General features: G+C 40.2%; 1 protein-coding gene across 6 annotated transcripts in view; it reads left to right on the forward strand.

Annotated features, from left to right (window-relative positions):
- The window catches only part of frya (furry homolog a (Drosophila)), a 46,530-nt gene that overhangs the window by 11,507 nt on the left and 15,387 nt on the right, over positions 1 to 19,636 (forward strand). For 5 of the 6 annotated variants that reach the window (XM_085243928.1, XM_085243930.1, XM_085243929.1 and 2 more), the window contains exons 2-33: positions 2,470 to 2,669; positions 5,968 to 6,021; positions 6,867 to 7,006; positions 7,120 to 7,210; positions 7,358 to 7,437; positions 7,528 to 7,608; positions 8,499 to 8,667; positions 8,909 to 9,001; positions 9,301 to 9,399; positions 10,014 to 10,115; positions 10,328 to 10,431; positions 10,873 to 10,981; positions 11,095 to 11,181; positions 11,287 to 11,458; positions 11,590 to 11,722; positions 11,864 to 11,971; positions 12,079 to 12,334; positions 12,443 to 12,625; positions 12,713 to 12,799; positions 13,781 to 14,040; positions 14,245 to 14,434; positions 14,686 to 14,810; positions 15,247 to 15,304; positions 15,470 to 15,561; positions 15,804 to 15,976; positions 16,496 to 16,656; positions 16,894 to 17,004; positions 17,440 to 17,594; positions 18,341 to 18,443; positions 18,531 to 18,702; positions 19,028 to 19,284; positions 19,393 to 19,539. In XM_085243928.1, the coding sequence (XP_085100054.1) occupies positions 2,550 to 2,669; positions 5,968 to 6,021; positions 6,867 to 7,006; positions 7,120 to 7,210; positions 7,358 to 7,437; positions 7,528 to 7,608; positions 8,499 to 8,667; positions 8,909 to 9,001; positions 9,301 to 9,399; positions 10,014 to 10,115; positions 10,328 to 10,431; positions 10,873 to 10,981; positions 11,095 to 11,181; positions 11,287 to 11,458; positions 11,590 to 11,722; positions 11,864 to 11,971; positions 12,079 to 12,334; positions 12,443 to 12,625; positions 12,713 to 12,799; positions 13,781 to 14,040; positions 14,245 to 14,434; positions 14,686 to 14,810; positions 15,247 to 15,304; positions 15,470 to 15,561; positions 15,804 to 15,976; positions 16,496 to 16,656; positions 16,894 to 17,004; positions 17,440 to 17,594; positions 18,341 to 18,443; positions 18,531 to 18,702; positions 19,028 to 19,284; positions 19,393 to 19,539 (4,272 nt within the window). In that variant the 5' untranslated portion in view covers positions 2,470 to 2,549. Of the gene's footprint in view, positions 1 to 615; positions 927 to 2,469; positions 2,670 to 5,967; positions 6,022 to 6,866; positions 7,007 to 7,119; positions 7,211 to 7,357; positions 7,438 to 7,527; positions 7,609 to 8,498; positions 8,668 to 8,908; positions 9,002 to 9,300; positions 9,400 to 10,013; positions 10,116 to 10,327; positions 10,432 to 10,872; positions 10,982 to 11,094; positions 11,182 to 11,286; positions 11,459 to 11,589; positions 11,723 to 11,863; positions 11,972 to 12,078; positions 12,335 to 12,442; positions 12,626 to 12,712; positions 12,800 to 13,780; positions 14,041 to 14,244; positions 14,435 to 14,685; positions 14,811 to 15,246; positions 15,305 to 15,469; positions 15,562 to 15,803; positions 15,977 to 16,495; positions 16,657 to 16,893; positions 17,005 to 17,439; positions 17,595 to 18,340; positions 18,444 to 18,530; positions 18,703 to 19,027; positions 19,285 to 19,392; positions 19,540 to 19,636 lie in introns of those variants that run through there. The other variant, XM_085243926.1, reaches the window with a different exon arrangement.

The raw sequence follows: 19,636 nt of genomic DNA on the forward strand, positions 1-19,636 counted from the left end.
TGTGTGTGTGTGTGTGTGTGTGCAAGAGAGACACTTGTCAGCCTGTTTGCATTGTCCTCCAGGGAGTACCACCATGCCCAGGGTGTTTCCAGCATGGCGATGATGTAATGCACGCTGTGCCTGAGCTCCTTGTTTGCAGGGTCACATGTCATGTCTCAGACTTCGTACAGTGCCAGAGCAACACTGATATGCACACTGGTTCCTATTTACAGCTCGTCTCTGGTTTAATATTTTGTCAAGGGAAAATGTAGATATTGCTTTATAAATCTGGGGTGTTAAATCACAGAGTGTCTGTTGCTGGAACGTTGCCTAAAATCTTTGCCTTAATGACTTTAGTTCTTCTTTAAGAAGTTGTCAGACTTTAAGGGAAGTGCAGTGAAACAGTCACTGTGGTCAAGAATGGTGTTTACACTCTGGTTGTCTGTACCTCGTGGTTTTGCATCACCGATAGGGGGTGGGGGGAGTGCTCTGTCAGTATAGTGTTTACTCCTGGATAAATATAGTCACCAGTCTATGCCACCATAGCATGCTGGACCTCATCGCTGTCCTGTGCCTCAGCTAAAAATTCCCGCCTGACCTTCACTGTTGGAAGGCACCGGGTGGTCACAAGGCTGGAGGAAGCCATAGCAGAAGCCGCTGTCAGAGAGAAAGAGAGAGAGCGAGATCTAGAGATTGTGTGGTCTCCCGTACCAAACACTACTCCCACTTTTTAAAACACACCCGCTGTTGGCTCTGTGCACCATGGAAACTATAACCAGAAGGACAGAGCCAGCTGACACACAAGACATGGAAGTTGGTGGATTTTACTAGCGAGCGTTTGTCTTAAATCAGGACAACCCTGGATACCATATCCTCCTTTCCCACTATGGACGGGACAGCTGTGTGCTGGAGCAAGGCCAGCGTCATTAGCTTCATCAAGGGTCTGGGTAGGTGCTGCGTGGATTGCCACGAATGAGGGAAGCATGTTCTGAAAGCCATAAAAGGTTGTTACACATGCTGGGCATTCCTTGAGAGATTGCCGAATGCTCCATGTCCTGAAAAGACCTGGAGAAGAAAACTTGTGTACCTATACCAGCTTCTCCAACTTCTCTTATGCAATTTGTCAGTGTTGCATAATTTGTGGTGCCTCATAAAATGCTCATTGTGTGTTTGCTCATCTCCTCTCATTATGTTGCATGCAGCTTGTACAGATGTGTAAAATCTAAGCTGCGATTCAGTTTTTGGCAATTTATTTAAAGTTAGTTGTAAAGAGGTAATAGCTTTTAGTAAAGCAGTAACAGCACAACTTGTAGTCGCTGATGAACCTATCAAACTTTGTATGAACGTCTTAAACCTTCCTGTTTTGGCTCTCTCATGTGGCATACAACAAATGAAATCCTTAAATTATATTGTTAATTGTCTTTTATCTTGTCACAACCTTACTAGACTAATATATTAAATTTCAAGACTTACATGCAGCCAAATAGTAGACGTAATAATTCTACATCTCCAGCAAAAGAAAAGGTTAAAGCCTTCAATTGTACATTAAAAATATATGAGTACTCTCAATTAAAACATTTTTCAGGTTTTTATGGTTTGGTGAGGTCATTTAAAGAAATATTTGTCAAGCAGCACTGGCCTCTCAGGGAAATCTCTCCATATGACTGTGTCGCTTTGGATAAATATGCAGCACAAAGTGAGTGAAAATAAAACTAAAAAGGAAAAATGTGATTTGTGATTTTGACAGATGAACAGTTTGGGTTGACCTTTACTATTGCTGATTTCTGTCCAGACGTATTTATTACATGCGCATGCACATGTTTACGAAAATATGGTTCTCACTGTAAGGCACTAGCTCTGTTCTGTCCTTTGACTATTATACACCAAACCCAGGCAGTTTGTGAGGCTGAGGCCTGGTTAGAAATTGCAGAGTTATCGCTGAAGGAAAATGTCACGCTTCTAATAAGATGTTTGTATGCATGTCTTTACTGTATGTAGCAGGTTTGTGTCTGGAGGCACAAGAGTTCAACACAGAGGTTAAATTATTAACTCGTGGGTTTTTTCATGGGTTTAAGTGGCCCGAGGCAAGCCATTCGTTATTAAAGGTGGGCCATATCATAACACTGAGTGAAGGATGATCACACGCACAAGGTTTTTGTTTCCCTCAAAGGACAGTGACGACTTTAGTACAAAACCAAAACACCAGCTGCAGGCCATGGTGTTTTATTTCCATATGTTCTCTGCTCACTGTAGCAGGAGGAAAGAAACAGCAGACTCAGGGCAAGACGGTGCCCTTTGGACAGTCTTACTGAGGAATGCTCAACATGTTGGGAACTTTTTGTCCATGTTTGGAAACTTCTCAGCAATACCCTGTTCGGTGAACTCTTTTTCTCTAGTGGCTGATCCTGTCCCACTCATTGTGCTCGATTTGGCAATGTTTTACTTAATGAAACTGTTTCCCATCTTGTGGTTTTTGTTTCTCCTCCGCAGCCTCGCCCGTGGGGAACGGATACAGTAAACCTCCCATCCCTCCACTCTGCTGTCCTCAGGGAGAGAAGGGTCCCCCTGCCATGATGCCCATCACCATTGACCCAGAGAGCAAGCCAGGCGAGTACGTCCTCAAGAGCCTGTTTGCCAACTTCACCACCATGTCTGAGCGCAAGATCCGAATAATCATGGCTGAACCGCTGGTGAGTGGGAAGAGGGTTACTGCTCTTTGTGTCCTGTAGTGATTAGTTGACATTCTGTTTATCTTATGGCTATAAGATAATAATGTGAAACTAAAAATGTAGCATTAAAGAGTGTTATATTAGTTAAATATAAACAAAAAGTAAAAAGTTTAGAGTAAAAAATTAACCCTTAGATTTTTTTTCTTGTTTACTATCCTGTTAATCATCTCCTGAGCCCTGGTGGGTGTTCTGACCCCAGATTATAAATCTCTATAACAGAAAGATGCTGGAAAGACAGGCCTGTGTCCTTTTTTGTTGACTGTAATGAATTACAAGTGGTGAAGGATGCTTTACTTCTAAGAAAATAATGTTTTAGTAATAATTTAAAAACACACAGTCCGGGTACTCAGAAGCACAGAAGCGTCTAATGAACTGAAGAAATTTCAAATCAAATGATATTAGGAGAAATATATTATCTATTTAACTATTTAAAATATATAATAATTAAGTAAGAATTTTGCTAAATGAGTAATGCTTGAGATGATTGTCCCTTATCGAAAGAGTTATAGCTTTTGTTTGACTTTTGTTCTGTCAGTCAGACAGATAACATGAAGTCACTTTTGTGTCTCAAAAATATGATGGAATTTTTGCACTACTATCTTATAGTCACATTAGGAAAACAATGGTTGTGGCATGACCAATATTAATGTCATTATGTGCAATGAATTTGCAACTTCGCTGCCTTTGAAATGGTTTCTTAGAAGACAGGGACCAGATGTGCAACAGTTATCAGCAAACTGCAATTCTCAAAGCATCTTTGTGTGTCAGTGAAGTGCCAATAAGATGGAGTTTTGCTATCAGTTTACAACTCAGTTCTGTCAAATTGGAAATTTCATGCCGTCAGTTTGTGGTCATAAGGTGATTAACTGTGATAAATCGATTAAAAGTGAAAATCTGCTGCCATCTGTATACAAAGAAATTCACATGAAGTACTTACATTCAGAGTCCAGACAGAGCCTCGTAGAACTGAAGCAGAAATTCAAATATTTCCCCACAAATACAGCCAGGACAGATTTAACTGTCTAGGTGCTTGGCACCCTGCTTTTTATGTAAGAATGTAACCAGAATGCAGTCATCTGGCAACCAGCTGAGTCCCCGATTGCAAAGACAAGTCGCAGTCATCTTCAGACTGACTTAGATCTATTGCAACATGCAAAATTAGTTAGCAATTATTGACAAACCTTTGTCAACCTGTCTGATTGCAGTGATTCCAAGTCAGACCACGATTATTTGGAAGAAGACTGCCCTCCACCACGTGACCTGTGCCATTACCTTCCAATCAAAAGTAGCTCACTTTGCATGTACACCCCCCGCTGATCAGTAGTTAGTCTCTGCAGATACGTGCAATCAATGTCCAACAGCAAAAAATGTACTTTCACTGAAGTAAAGCGAGTCCTCTTCCGAGGCTTTTATCTAGAGTTAATATTTTCATGTTTTCACAGGAAAGTACATGTCGTCTCTATACTAATTATGTTTCTCTTCCAATATGTATTCATTTATCATTCATTTTAACCATAAAATTAATATTTAATCAATAGAAACCCACCATAAACTCATTTCTAGCTGTTCTGACTTTGTCTTTATGTTGCAATTAAATATTTCTGGAAAACTAGATGAATGCACAAGCTGGCAATAAAATCTCCAGGAGACTTTTAGTCCAGTGGAGGATGGAGCTGATCCTTTCAGGCCAAAAACAGCTCACAGAAATAATTCTGTGGACAGAAAGTCAGACTGGTGTATCAGTATCTTATAAGTGTTACCGCCATTTGATGATCATCATCATACATTTTGCTTTACATACTGTTATTTAATTATTTGAAACACATAGCTACTCTTCCATGTGATTTTTAGTAGGTCTGATAAATTGTGAGTTTACTTGTTGCCTTGAATCAGTGAAGCTGCTGTGGACATTCTGTCTCCAGTTTTAGGTGCTGTGATTTACAAAAAACTGTTAGTCACCCGCTTCGGCTTGCAGTGAAGTGTTAATTACCATAGGGGAAGAGTGTAGCCCCTTGTTTCATTCTGTTACCCTCCAGAGGACTGCAGGGAGGATGTGTCTCTCTTGGTTTTTCCTCTCAGTGGAGACCTGGCTGAGTAATTTGTTTTAGTCTCTTCTTGTAGTTTTACCACTGTTGTTGTGAGTTCATTTATCAGAATCCATCATGGACATTGATCTGTAGTCAACATTTGTTAGGGTAAAGCACAAAAAGACACAGGTTACAAAATACATGTATCAATGAAAAAAATGCTTTAAACCTATGAGGAATCAGGCTGGACCAAATGGCAGTAAAATCTTTAAAAGCCATGCCGAGCTAGAAGCATTGACTTTTCTGTCATTCCAGCACAGATGGGCGTCTCAGATTCAAGCATTTGTCTAAAAACTAAAAGGTTCATCAAACCTTGGAGCTTAGCTGGTGTTCCAGCTGTGTGTGAGAGAGAGAGAGAGAGAGAGAGCATTATGGCCCACGCAATGTCACTGTGACACAGATCACACAGTTAGCTTTTTTGGATTAATCAGCAACTGAAGTGCTGTGATGTGCTGCCTGGCTGATGACATGGCAATAGGGAGTTTTTGGAAAAGCAGGGTTGCAAAAAGGAAGAGAAAGAAGACATTTTTAATTGCACAAGAATAAACAATAGATGTAGAATGATGCTACTGTCTGTTTTACGTAAATTTGCCCTTAAATCAGGCTTGCGTTGTGTGATGGAGCTTCACCTAAAATGTTGTCTTATCTTTCCAAAAATTGTACAATGCTAACAATTTCGTTGCCGTTTTCCCAAATGTTTTAAGTAGATATTTGTGTGCGGTATATATGAAGTGAAGTGAGTTTCAGAGAGTTAAACCATCTGTGTTAACAGCTTATGTTTTTTAAGCCTTTTCATAAAAAGGATGGCTGGTTATGACCTGATGGCTAGAGAGTCAAGAAGTCATCGACGGGCCTGTCACTTTGCCAGGAGATGGGTGCACTGAGAATTAAACCCTTTTGAAGGCTTTTATCTTAGATGATGGAAGACTGTAATAATAAGAACTGTCATAAATGTCCCATCTCTAATATTGTAAGTGACCCTGCCTGCTCCTAGCCAGGCAACAGACTGATTGATGGCCCTCTCATTAGCTGGGCTGTGATCAGTCCCGGTTCATACTCCTTAGTCATCAGATTTGGAGTTATACTCTTTAAATCACACTACAAAGAACTTTTTTTGTCTGTATTATTGCAAAAATAAAGTTTTAAAATGACTATTTTTTCTGCTTTTTTAGGAAAAGCCATTAACAAAGTCACTACAGCGGGGAGAAGATCCTCAGTTTGACCAAGTAAGTGCATAGAAATACAGGGACCTAGGACCAAATGCTCACTAGATAAACTATTTGTTTTACCTGTAATATAACCATATTAGATTATATTTTTATTCTATACAAAATCCAACACCAACACAGAGGTAACTGTGTTTCCTCTCCCAATTGGAAAATAAGCACGTCATAGATACTGCTCTAGTATGATGCACTTCAGCTTGAAAAAGTTGATGGTTGAAAGCCCAGCTCACATCCCAAAAGGTCTTTCAGATCTAGTCATGGGCAGGAGTGTTTACCTTGACAGCTGGCACTGCCTCAGCACTAGGTGTATCGAGCAGGTCTGTGGCTTTTCAGAGAAGGCCCTTTCACAGCCACAGAGGTGTGTCTGTGCTGCTGCGCGAGGCCATTCAGCAGCCACACAGAGCCAGGATTCTTCTCCAGCCGTGTGCTGAATGAAGGGCTCACTGTGTTCCCCAGTCCCACCAGACTCTCCTCCCTTCCTGTGTGCCCGGCCTGTTCCTTCCTTTCGCTCACCCACCCCCAAGACTGAGGGAGGCAGCCCCATGGGCGCTCTGTATTTCTGCGTACTGTATCCCCAATAAGAACCAGTTCACTATTCAAACTCGGTGCCTTTTCTTAGTGTTGCTTTTACTTTACTTAAACCCATGTTGCCCATTTATTGTTAAAATGTTTAAAAAATGCTTGAGACATGATGAAATGCAAATTAATGCTTGTTTGTTATTGGAATTGATGTTGAAATTGCTGCTCAAATAAACAAAGGAAATACTGATGGCTATCTTTCACTTTGGTATGTGGACCGCTAAACCCAAATGCTCATTTGCGCTATGTATGTCTTGCTCTCCTAGTTGATAAGCTCCATGAGCTCTTTGGCTGAATACAGTCTCCCTTCCATCCTCCGCACTTTGTTTGACTGGTACAAACGACAAAATGGATTAGAAGAGGAGTTGCACGAGTACCGCCCAAGAGCCAACACCAAATCCAAAAAGTGAGAACAATTACATTGATTTCTGCACGCAAGCATGAGTCACTTGTAGACAAAAGAATGGTGAGGCTCAGGTGTGCTTTATGATTATAGCAAACATGTTTTCTCTCTAACAGTGACGAGCAACAGAGAGATTATCTACTTGAAAGGCGGGATTTGGCCATTGATTTCATCTTCTCTCTTGTACTTATAGAAGTTTTGAAACAGGTAAAGTGACTAAACTCTGTACTACACAAAATCTACTTAGCTTATCCTATAATTTCATCAGGTTCCCTGATTTATTGCTGCTGACAAAATAAACTTAATTTGGCAGACATCTTGAGATGATCATGTTTTCTATTGATTCTTAATCAGATGCCGCTCTACCCGACCCTTGACAGTTTGGTGAATGAAGTCATTAACTTAGCCTTTAAGCACTTTAGATACAAAGAGGGGTAAGATGTCATCTGTCCTTACAAAGTTTACTTTTCATTCAGTCTCTCTAAAATGTGCTGTTTTTGGTATAATGCATTGTTTTCCTGCAGGTATCATGGTCCGAACACTGGCAACATGCACACTGTAGCAGACCTCTATGCTGAAGTCATAGGAGTATTAGCCCAGTCCAAGTAAGGCACAAAAACAGAACAGTGATAATAATTCAGTACTATTGGCTGTGTTTTAACTTTTTTTCACTGTATGATAAATTACTACCCTCTCCTCTGTTGCTGTCATGCCACATCACATTGGTGTGTTACTGTTCCTAATGCCTTCTTGCAAAACATTCCCTGGTTTAAGAGACTGGAACGTACTGTAGGGATGACATACTTCTGGAGCGATCCCCTTCACCCCAAACTAGGACTGGAAATGAATGTCTCTGTTTATTTTGAAGTTTTGAGATCACCGAAGAAAGGAATAAGCCCTTAAAATAGAGATATTGCCGATGGGCATGCCACATAACCTTTTCTAAAGGACACTTATATGACATATTAGTGAGATATTTACTTTTCTAAAGATCAGGCAAAGGAAGAGGTAATGAATTTGGCTGTAAACTAAAATGAATCGTCTTCAGAAAGGTTGATGCAGTCTCTTTTTTTTTTAAAGGGTTGCTGATTTTGACTGTCGAAATAATACAGCATTTCTTCTCCCAGCTGTATTCACTTTCTTTCAAGTGCAGCTCTAGCCAACAGGGAAGAGGTTAAGAAATGCTCATATGAGCTCCCATGATGAATTATCGTCTAAATTTAGACCAGCTGAAGAATCTCATCTCTGGTTCAATTTGGGCAAAGGATCAGGTGCTAGATGAGGAGTTCATCTGGGGGCACAGACTCACAGTCTGCATATAGAGGGTGAGATGAGGGGCTGATATTTTGGGAGGTGTGCACGCTGAATATTATCACTGTATTCTTTCTGAGTCACAACTCTGCTTCTTTATGGAAGTGCTGACTTGGGATTTGTCTGACTGAGCTGTGCAAGCATGTCTTAATATAGAGCCTCATTTAGCTATTTTTATTCTCAGGTTTCCTGCTGTGAAGAAGAAGTTTATGACTGAGCTAAAGGAGCTGCGGCAAAAAGAGCACAATCCTTATGTGGTCCAGAGTACCATTAGCCTCATCATGGGGGTCAAGTTCTTCCGAATTAAGATGTATCCCGTTGAGGATTTTGAAGCCTCTTTTCAGTTTATGCAGGTATAATAGCTTTAGTAACTGAATAATATTTCTGCCTCAATACATTATAAACTGAATATATATGAATATTGTACTTCTTCTGTACTCATCCTCTGCCGTATTAAACTCTTCTATACTAATGTTTCTGTTGGGTAGAAACTATGAATTAAATTCTGAGAACTGTTAAGATTTGATGTTTTATTTTAACTGTGCTTCCCATTGGCTTTTTCATGCAGCTTACACTATTTTTTCTCTTTCACAGGAGTGTGCCCAGTATTTCCTGGAAGTCAAAGACAAGGACATTAAGCATGCTTTAGCTGGCCTCTTTGTTGAGATTCTGGTTCCCGTGGCAGCAGTAAGTTTCTTCCTCATCTGATTCTTGTGTGCAATACCCAGTTGTTATGTGTATTTCATTGTAGCAGTGTATCTATAGTGTATAGTGAACACTGCATATCTTATGAAAGTACTATTTACAGTATGTAAAAACCCAAATAAAGGTGATAGTTGCAAATTAGCAATAACTTTAAACACACACAAAATAGCATTAGTTTTAGGCTCTGCATTGGAAATGTTTTACACTATATATAGAAGATCACTCAGGGGGAGACGTTTTTGTCTTTTTGTGCCATACTGTGATGTGTAATCTTGTCTTAGGCTGTGAAGAACGAGGTGAACGTACCATGCCTGAGGAATTTTGTGGACAGCTTGTACGACACAACCCTGGACTTGTCCTCCAGGAAGAAGCACTCACTGGTTAGTTCAAAACAAAGTGACACTGATTGTTGGACCTGTCTCTTTTGTACATCTTCAGTTACATGCTCAGATTCCCTGGATGCCTGTGAATTTTCAAGGTCACTTTTGTGTGTGTTTTTTTTAGTTTTTTAGTGTCTACAATAGAAAACATTTATGAGGGAAGACAGGCTGCTGTTTCATAGCATTAAAAAAACACATTAAAAGCACTGCAGTATGTGTAAGCATATTTAAAGTCTCTTCTCCTCTAAGTGTCTTCAATAAAACATTTCACCATGGTAGTTCACATGGATCTGGAAAGACAACAGCCATCTACTTTCTCCTGAGGCAACGATAATGGCTGAAAGCTATATTTTATGAATGATGCACCATCAGCAAAAAACATTTTTTAAAAAAGAGGGAACCACATTATGTCTTCAAAAGGAAGCTGGTTTAAGATGCACTTATGCAAAGGTTGCTCAGAGATAATGCATTATTCCACAAATTGACAACTTAATAGGCAAGTTTGAATATAATATGCAGAAAATCCCAGTGTTTTAGTTGTAAGTCAATAACTTACAAATTAAAAAAAGAGAGAATTTGTTGTAACAAGGCTGCACTTTGTGTCTTCTGTTCAGGCATTTTACCCTTTGGTGACGTGCCTGCTGTGTGTCAGCCAGAAACAGTTCTTCCTTAACAGATGGCACATCTTCCTTAACAACTGCCTCTCAAATCTGAAGGTAATGTAACTTAGTAACTAACAGTTGTAAAACTGCATTTGTTATTTAAAGGATGCTGCGTCTCAGTCAGTCCAAATATTACAGCTTTAATTGTCAAAAATAATTGCGTGAACTACATTTTTTACTTGATATTGTGAGCAATATTACACTGATTATTTTTCTTCAAGATGGATCTATCATTGACTTCTTCGATCAACCTTATTTCATTACAGAGTAGAGACCCAAAAATGGCTCGTGTTGCACTGGAGTCCCTCTATAGACTGTTGTGGGTTTACATGATCAGAATCAAGTGTGAGAGCAACACTGCGACACAAGGGTAAAAATCCTTTACTGTTTGCATTTACATTTCTTTTCTTTTTAAGTGTCAGTAAATAACTGTTATCGTAGAAATATCCTATTTTATATTTTATTACAAAACAAATTCTGAACATGATGAAGTGGCGGATTTAGGGAAGATTAAAAAAATGTTTTTAAAAACATTTTGTGGGTTTTTTTTATATTTTTAGAACTGATTTAGACAGATTTAGGCTCAAACCAATACAAGATTTCCAGTAACAGTTGCCTGCAGGGTTATCAGCTGTTTGCAGATGTTATTACGTACAAGCTAAAGCCCACTTGAGGAATTCCAGATGGGTCCAGACAGATATTTGGGTGCTGATCAAGCCCAAAATAAACATGTCTTAAAATGATCTGTCTAATTTGTTAAATGTTTGCACAAAGTCTTTTATTAACTTGCTTTCTTTGTCTCATTTCTCAGTCGACTCAACACCATTGTAACAACACTTTTCCCCAAAGGATCCCGCAGTGTGGTACCAAGAGACATGCCCCTCAATATCTTTGTGAAAATCATCCAGTTTATCGCCCAGGTGAATACACTTGTGTGCTGTACTGTACTGTATGACTGTTAGCAGATGCCATTCGTAATAGAATAATCAGGTTATTTATAACTGATTTGTATTTTATGTTCATTTTTCTGCAGGAAAGACTGGATTATGCCATGAAAGAGATTATCTTTGACCTTCTGTGTGTTGGGAAACCTGCAAAAGCCTTTAGTCTTAATCCTGAGGTACACGTTTGTATAGCAGTCAATTTCATTTGTAAAGGTCCTGCAAGACTGGTAATGGGATGCTGGAAACTGATAACTAACAGGTGACCCTTCTGTCATGTTTAGAGAATGAATATTGGTCTGAGAGCATTCCTGGTTGTAGCCGATAAACTGCAGCAGAAGGACGGTGAGCCTCCCATGCCTAACACTGGTTGCACTTTGCCCTCTGGGAACACACTCCGAGTAAAGAAGACATATCTGAGCAAGACACTAACAGATGAAGAGGCCAAAGTCATTGGTGAGAGAGGCAGACCATGGTCACGAATTCTGAAAATGTCATGCTTCTGCATTTTAAATTATAGGAATTCAATTAAAAATATTCCAGTGAGCTAAAGTAGTTCAATAGGTTTTCCTCTCTCATGTTCCCAGGTATGTCTCAGTATTATTTTCACGTCCGAAAGGCTATTGACAACATTCTCAGACACCTGGACAAGGAGGTGGGCCGATGCATGATGATGACCAATGCTCAGATGTTGAACAAAGAGCCTGAGGACATGATCACGTAAGTTTGCACACATCCCAGCTGACTGGACTGGACTGGACTCATCATTAACTTAACGCTCTTGTTCTCAATACTTGATCAATTTACACTTTGACACAGAAAACAAGACTTTTTAACATAACTGAAATGCGACCTTTTCAGAGGTGAGAGAAAACCTAAGATCGACTTGTTCAGGACATGTGTCGCTGCCATTCCTCGCATCCTGCCTGATGGGATGTCTAAGCCAGAACTCATAGACCTCCTGTCTCGGTGAGTAACCTGATATGAAACAATACATAGAGGACCTGTCATTCATCTGCATAAAAGTTATTCTTCATTTATCATTATTTTTGTTTGGTTTATTTTGTCTTTGTCAGACTGACAATCCACATGGATGATGAGCTTCGACTCATAGCACAGAATTCCTTGCAAAGTCTGCTGCTGGATTTCTCCGACTGGCGTGATGACGTCCTGTTTGGATTTACCAACTTCCTGTTGCGTGAGGTCCAAGACACCCACCAGGGATTGTTAGATACATCCCTTAAATTACTGCTGCAGCTCCTCACTCAGTGGAAACTCACCATGGCTGCACCAGGAAAGACGTCTGACACCTCTAAAATGCACACCACTGAGGTATACACAGTTGTCTTTTACTAACTGCCCATTTTAGAAATAGAAATAAACTAGTTTAGTATTGTGATATTACTACTGGGTAATCAGCTTTTCTTTATTTTATCACAGCTGCCGCAGACCAACTCAAGTCTCAAGACGCCTTCAGAACGAGGTCCACACTCCACTGTGCTGCATGCTGTGGAGGGACTAGCGGTCGTCCTGCTCTGCTCCTGCCAGCTGAGCACCCGCAGACTCGCCATTGCTATCCTAAAAGAGATACGCAGTCTGTTCGTGACTATTGGACAGTGTGAGGTAAAACACAGAAGGAACGCTGAGGAAACATAATATAAGAAAGATATTTTATGTACAGGTTAAAAATGTATGCTTTGCCAACTATAGGATGATGATAAACCAATGATAGAGATCATGGATCAGCTCAGCCCCGGTATATTGGATAGCTTTGTCAACGCTGCAGTCTCTGACACAGTAAGTTGTTTGTACCTCCAGTTTGTGGCACCGCTCCAAAGTAAACCTCGAGATGTTTCTGTTTATTTGCTTCGTGTTTCATTTTCCTAATATTTGTCTTTCGTCACTGTGTTCATTTCACATGGCTCGACTTTCAGAGATGAGTTTTCAGGGACAACCTCAAGCTGTATGGAGAAGATGATAGGATCTGTGAACTTAAAGCTCCAGCAACACTGGCAGTATAAAAAAACCACATTTATTGGCTAACTGTAATGAAAGGACAGTCAGGCAGACCTTTCAGGATTGAGGGAATTTTTTCATCATTGGGCAGGGCAAAACTTGGTTGCACTTTTTCAGCCTAATGCTGTGGAAGTTACCACCTTCATTTTCCACTGAGCACTCTCTGTTGCCAGGGACAGTGAGTCGCCGTAAAACGTGATCCAGTTCATTCTTGTTGGTGCCCCATTGTCAGATGTGTAAATGTATATTATTGGTTGTTTAGTATTTTTTCTACTCTTACCCAGGCGACTTGAAAATGCTGTTTGTAATATGTTTTAAGATGACCCCGATGAAAGCCACAAACCGAAGTGTTGGTGGAGCTTTAGCTTCTATCTGACTGACATAAAAATATAAAAACAAGATTTTTAACCCCATGTAAAATCTGGTTTAGCAAATAATCTTGTAAGTAAGCAGAAAACAGAAGCCAGGTTCATTAATTATCATGTAAAATTAAATAAACAGCTGAGCAACTTCTGGCCAGCTGTCATTTCAGCTATAAGCATTTTTCTGAGTATAATGAGAGTGGCATGCAACATATGCAACATAAAAAAGCTTTTCTAAATATAGTATGTATTTGTCTTGTTGTCCTAATTACTGCCTTATTCACACTGTAATAAATTAGTTTTACACATTGGTCGACAGTCAGAAAGAAGCAGTGCTTTAAGATATATTTCAGGCATGTCCCTGACCTCTGACCCTGCTCTGTCACCTGCTTGTTTGCAGGTCACCCTGCCAGCTGGTCACCACGTGGACCTGCAGTGGCTCGTGGAGTGGAATGCATTGCTTGTCAACAGTCATTATGATATTAGGAGCCCCTCACATGTGTGGATCTTTGCTCAGTCTGTCAAGGACCCCTGGGTGCTGTGCATATACAGCCTCCTCCGACAGGACAACCTTCCCAAGCACTGCCCCACAGCTCTCAGCTACGCCTGGCCTTATGCCTTCACTCGGATGCAGATGCTCATGCCCCTGGTAGACCCAAAGTAAGTGCCCTTTCAGACTACAGTGTGGTCAGGAGGGAACATGAAACACTTCTGTATTTTTATTTTCTGCACATCCCTATTTAATCTTCCCTTTTCTGTTTCTGCCCCCATATTCCAGTTCTTCATTGAGCTTAAAGTCAAAATTCCCCACTGAAAGAATGTGAGATTATAAAGGATCTAATAATATTTCCTTTTCCTTACCAGTAATCCAGTGTACGCAAAGAAGACCAGTACCTCTGGCAGTGGAGATAACTATATAACCCTATGGAGAAACTACCTGATCCTTTGCTTTGGAGTGGCCAAGCCCAGTATCATGAGCCCCGGCCATCTGAGAGCATCGACACCTGAGATCACAGCTCCTACACCCGACAGCAGTGTCAACCTCGATAACAAGGTACATGCCTCCCTGTCCTCTGGCCTTATTAATTCCCTCTGCGCTTTGTCTCTCCAGGATCAGGTGTTCATACTGAGCTTGTTGACTTTAAAACTCAAAGCATCAAATTACAGCAGCTATTTCACATGAATAGAGCATGAAGTCAATGTGTTCTTAAGTGTACAGACACTTATATCAATGCAGCTCTAAGTAATTAGTGGTCGTGGCAGATTTTATGTGTCTGACTGAGCAGTTGGTGTTTGATGTTTCAGGTTATCGGGAGCCCATCTGTGGCTTGGCTTCTGAAGCAGTTGGTTCCACTGATGAGGGCAGAGAGCATCGAGTTGACAGAGTCATTAGTTCTGGGCTTTGGTCGCACCAATTTTCTTGTGTTCAGGTATATCAAAGGTCTATATATTAGGTGCTAATCATTTACTGCTTAACTAAGCAAACAAACTTTCCTTTTTTTTCCTGTGATGCTTTTTTTGTGATTTTCTTTATGGATTAAATATTGCCACAAAACATCTTCAGTTCTGTTTTGTCTTTTTTTTTTTTAATTAACCTGTGAAAAACTGAGAGTGCAATCTAATAGTTTTTCAATAATTAAAGGTAGTGCATTTGTGTGGCTTTTAAAGTGCAGATGAGCAGAGGATTAGAGTTGAATAATACTTTGATGCCTCACATAGCTGTTTCTAAATTGTTTCCTAGAGGTCAGATTTAATAGCTTTTTTAATTGTTTTTGAAAAATGTCATTCTGCAGTTTAATTTTTGCTACTGAACTTCATTTTGTATTTTACATTTATATCACGAGTTTATGTTTTTAATGCACACAGAGAGCTTGTGGAGGAGCTGCATCCCCTTATGAAAGAGGCATTAGAGAGAAGACCTGAGGTATATATGACTCAATTAATAATATATGCAAAATATGCACAATCAGAGAGAATTTATAGCTATGTTAGACTATAATGTAGTATTTGCTAAAGAGTTCATATAGTTTAGAACATTTTATTTTTACAGACAATCTGGTTGTAAAGATGTTCTAATTATGTTTTACAGAACAAGAAGCGGCGTGAACGACGAGACCTGCTGAGACTTCAACTGCTGAGGATATTTGAGCTCCTGGCTGATGCTGGTGTCATCAGTGATAGGTTAGTGTGATAGTATCAGTTGACACTGTTAGCCCAAAAAAAGACTGAATCGCAAAAAGGTACTTAATTACAGAGACGGCTCCCCCAGTTTCATGCAAGTGAGTTTTTGATACAAATAATTGCCATTAGTGCTACAGTTTATAGGTATTTAAACAGAAGTGAATATGTCATTATTGCATAATATTTTCTTGGTGATGTCTCTGAACCGGGTGTCTCTGTGGGGTTTTTTTTTCATGCCACAGTACAAATGGAGCATTGGAACGTGACACACTCGCCCTGGGGGCTCTCTTCCTGGAATATGTGGATCTGACCCGGATGCTTCTGGAAGCTGAGAATGATAAAGATGCAGAGATCCTTAAGGACATCCGAGCTCACTTCAGTGCCATGGTGGCCAACCTCATCCAATGCGTACCAGGTACTACTGCAACTAGCTTAAATTTAAAGTCCTTTCTTGTCAGACCAGTCACTGCTCTATAGGTCAGACTGATAAATTACTTAGCAGAAAATGTGAAAGTTCTGTATTCCTTTTTATGAGTACCTGGTGTAATCCATCTGTCCATTTGCGAAAAGTGAATTGTATAATAGGTTTCCATTAGGCTGCCATTAGAACACTGCATGAAAGACCAGAGTCTTGACATTGATCTTGATTTGGATGTAGCCCAAGGGGAGTGGATCCAAGAATAGTTCTACTTAAAGACAGTGCAGGAAAGGGCAGGTGATGACTCATGAGTTGCCAAGCATTCACAAGTCCCCACTGAATGGCTAATAGTCTGTCAGGGGACATCAAGAACCTATTATCAGATTGGGAAAATGCACTTTTATTTAGTTGTGATGGGCTTAAGATGCCGGGATAATTTTTGCTGGCTCTAGACTTTTTTAATGAGCAAACCTATAACAAGCTCTTTCATCCCCTCCACCTCCACCTCCAACCCAGTGCACCACAGACGCTTCCTGTTTCCACAGCAGAGCCTGCGGCATCACCTCTTCATCCTCTTCAGCCAGTGGGCTGGGCCTTTCAGCATCATGTTCACTCCTCTGGATCGCTACAGCGACAGAAATCATCAGATCACAAGATATCAGTATTGTGCCCTAAAGGTAATCATAATTAGACTCTAAGTAAATGACTAAGTCACAAATTCAGAATAAGTAAGAAGAATCTGATTGTTTAGTATTCAGCTGTGTTGAATGACCACATTGAGATTAAATGTTATGTCGCATTTCTAGATAAAAAGAAAGAGTTGTTGGTAGAACAGTGGCAGAGTGAATAGGGTTGTCTTGTCTTGGTTGTTTAAACCATTAACATGTGAGCATTCTTGGCTGATGTTCTCACAGGCTATGTCTGCTGTGCTGTGCTGTGGGCCTGTGTTTGATAACGTTGGCCTCTCTCCAGACGGATACCTCTACAAGTGGCTGGATAATATACTAGCCTGCCAGGATCAGCGGGTCTGTAGCCAATACTTTACCACTGTGGTGCATTTAAACAAGGAGCTGACCCAGGAAGCCCCTCGGATAGCTTTCTGAAGCTTGCGTTATAAAAAGCCAGCACTAGTGCTTGCCAACTGCTCAGCATTATCTTGCTGGAGAAGGGCAGTTTTCTTTCAGGATAAACTGATTTTGACTTTATTCCCATTTATGATACAAGATAAAGCACCTGCATGTTTATTTTAGATATTTTTCCTTAGCACAATTTATTATGTGGTTTGAGGAGTTGCATTAACTGGTCATTTATCAACTTCTTTGTAGAGCTCCTAGAACCATGCTACACTGAGACCTTAAATCATTTACTGATGACTGATACAAAGTGTGGAGTACAAGGGAGGGGAAAAAAGAAGAAATTAAATCTAAAAAAGTCTGTGTTGGTGTTTGCTCCTGGCTCAGGTCCATCAGCTTGGCTGTGAAGTTGTCATCTTGTTGCTGGAACTCAATGTTGACCAGGTCAACCTATTCAACTGGGCTGTGGATCGTTGCTACACAGGCTCAAAGCAGGTCGCCTCGGGGTGCTTCAAAGCCATCGCTACAGTCTGTGGCTGCAGGTACAAAATCTCAGATGAATTTTGCATTTTCAGTGATTTTTTTTTATTGGGTCTTCATTAGTTTATCTGTATAGGTTTTTGAAGTGCATTTACTTTGGCTAATTTGGACTGACACTGAATTCTCTCATTTAGCATTACGGTCCATTTTAGTAAGTAAATTAGCCAAAGTCTCAAACTAACAACTCACTATTGCACTGAAATTCTTCACTTGCTTTATCTCAGAAATTGAAACATGCATGAAATGATGTATTTGATATCACTGTGTTGTTCATACAACATTATTGTCAGAGTTGCTCCAGGACTATCATTCATCTTTATCTTCTTCTTTAACTTCTTCTGCTACAATCTAAACACTTAAACTACTCAATTAAGTATCGAGAAAGGATTATAGTATGGGTGAAAAATAGGCTGTTTCACAAACATCATATGTTGGTACGTTTTTGGTACGTTTTTTTCGGCAATACTAACGCTTGTTTGCTGCATAACACACCCATTTTGCATATGTTCTGAAACAGTTATAATATTTTTACAGAGTTTTAAAGGGCATGTGTGGGTTAAGTATTAAGTATTTCCTATTTTTCCAGTCATTAAAACAACGTGCTTAGTAAGTTGTGTTGCTAAAACAGCAATAATTACATTTTAGGAACAACACCATAATGTGGATGTTAAATCTTGCAACATGAGCCTCTTACTTTGATAACACTAAATAAGTGATTCATACTCATTTTTCTCTGTTTCTTCACAAGCAAAACCTACCCAAGTGACATAGTAACGCTGCTAAATCTGGTGCTCTTTAAGGCGTCAGACACCAACAGAGAAATCTATGAGATTTCAATGCAGCTAATGCAGGTGAGAAACCTCAGTTTGCTGAGCTCTTTTATGCAGTTTTCTGTGGTTCCAGCTTAAAGGACACATTCTCCCTCTTCCATTTAACAGATTCTTGAAGCTAAGTTGTTTGCATACTCTAAGAAGATCGCAGAGCAAAAGCCAAACAGTATCCTCTATGGCACACATGGTCCACTGCCACCTTTGTACAGTGTTTCCCTACCTCAGCTCTCCTGCCAGCTGGCAAAGATGTACCCTGAGCTCACACTTCCTCTATTCTCAGGTAGATGTTGATGCTTGTAATAGTAATGTAGTTTACTGTAGTTCAGCTTTTCACAGGCTTGTCATCTTCTCTCGGTTTCTTTCTAAATACTACTGGCTCATCCCCCAGAGAAGCAGACCTCTTTTTATGGCCACTTCTGCTAACCACAGACACACAGAGAGCCTAACTTGACTTAGGGGCAACCCCTGTTTAAGTTTAATGCATATGCGGATCAGGATCAAACTGCCAATTATGGTGAAACTGAATGTACAGCATGTGTTTGAGTTTCCTATAAAATGAAAAAACCACAGTGACCACTGTATTGCCTTCCTTCTGCTTGTTCCAGAGGTTAGCCAGAGGTTCCCCACCACTCATACCAATGGGAGGCAGATCATGCTAACCTACCTCCTGCCCTGGCTTGGTAACATAGAGCTGGTTGATAGCGGCCTGCTGCTCCCAATGTTCTCACCATGCTCCTCAAGTTACAACTCTTCTAGCCAATTAACCAGCGCAGGTTCATCACACCCACTAAAAGGCACTGGCTGGGGCTCCTTACAAGCTACATCTATGGTTCTCAATAATCTCATGTTTATGACCGCCAAGGTAACCGCATGCTTGGGAAATATGATTTTATCAAAAGAGGCGTAGGTAATCTGAGATAAACGTAGCTGACATGGAATATGTTCTTTTTTTAACCCCCTGCCTTCCCAGTATGGAGATGATCTACCTGGACCAGAAATGGAAAATGCCTGGAATGCTTTAATCAGCAATGACAAATGGAGCAACAATCTGAGAACCACACTGCAGTTTCTCATCAGCTTATGTGGTGTCAGCAGTGACACTGCCCTTCTCCCATATGTAAGATATCAAGCCCTGTTTGTAATGTTATGTAACTTTGTTTTTTGGGAGCGGTTTTGTATCCTTACAGTTTCTCACAGAAATGTGTTGGTGTATT

The sequence above is a fragment of the Mchenga conophoros genome, linkage group LG14 (assembly GCF_057382185.1).
Source record: "Mchenga conophoros isolate Kocher_MC1m ecotype Shallow Benthic linkage group LG14, M_conophoros_male_GT1.1, whole genome shotgun sequence".
Classification (NCBI taxonomy): domain Eukaryota; kingdom Metazoa; phylum Chordata; class Actinopteri; order Cichliformes; family Cichlidae; genus Mchenga; species Mchenga conophoros.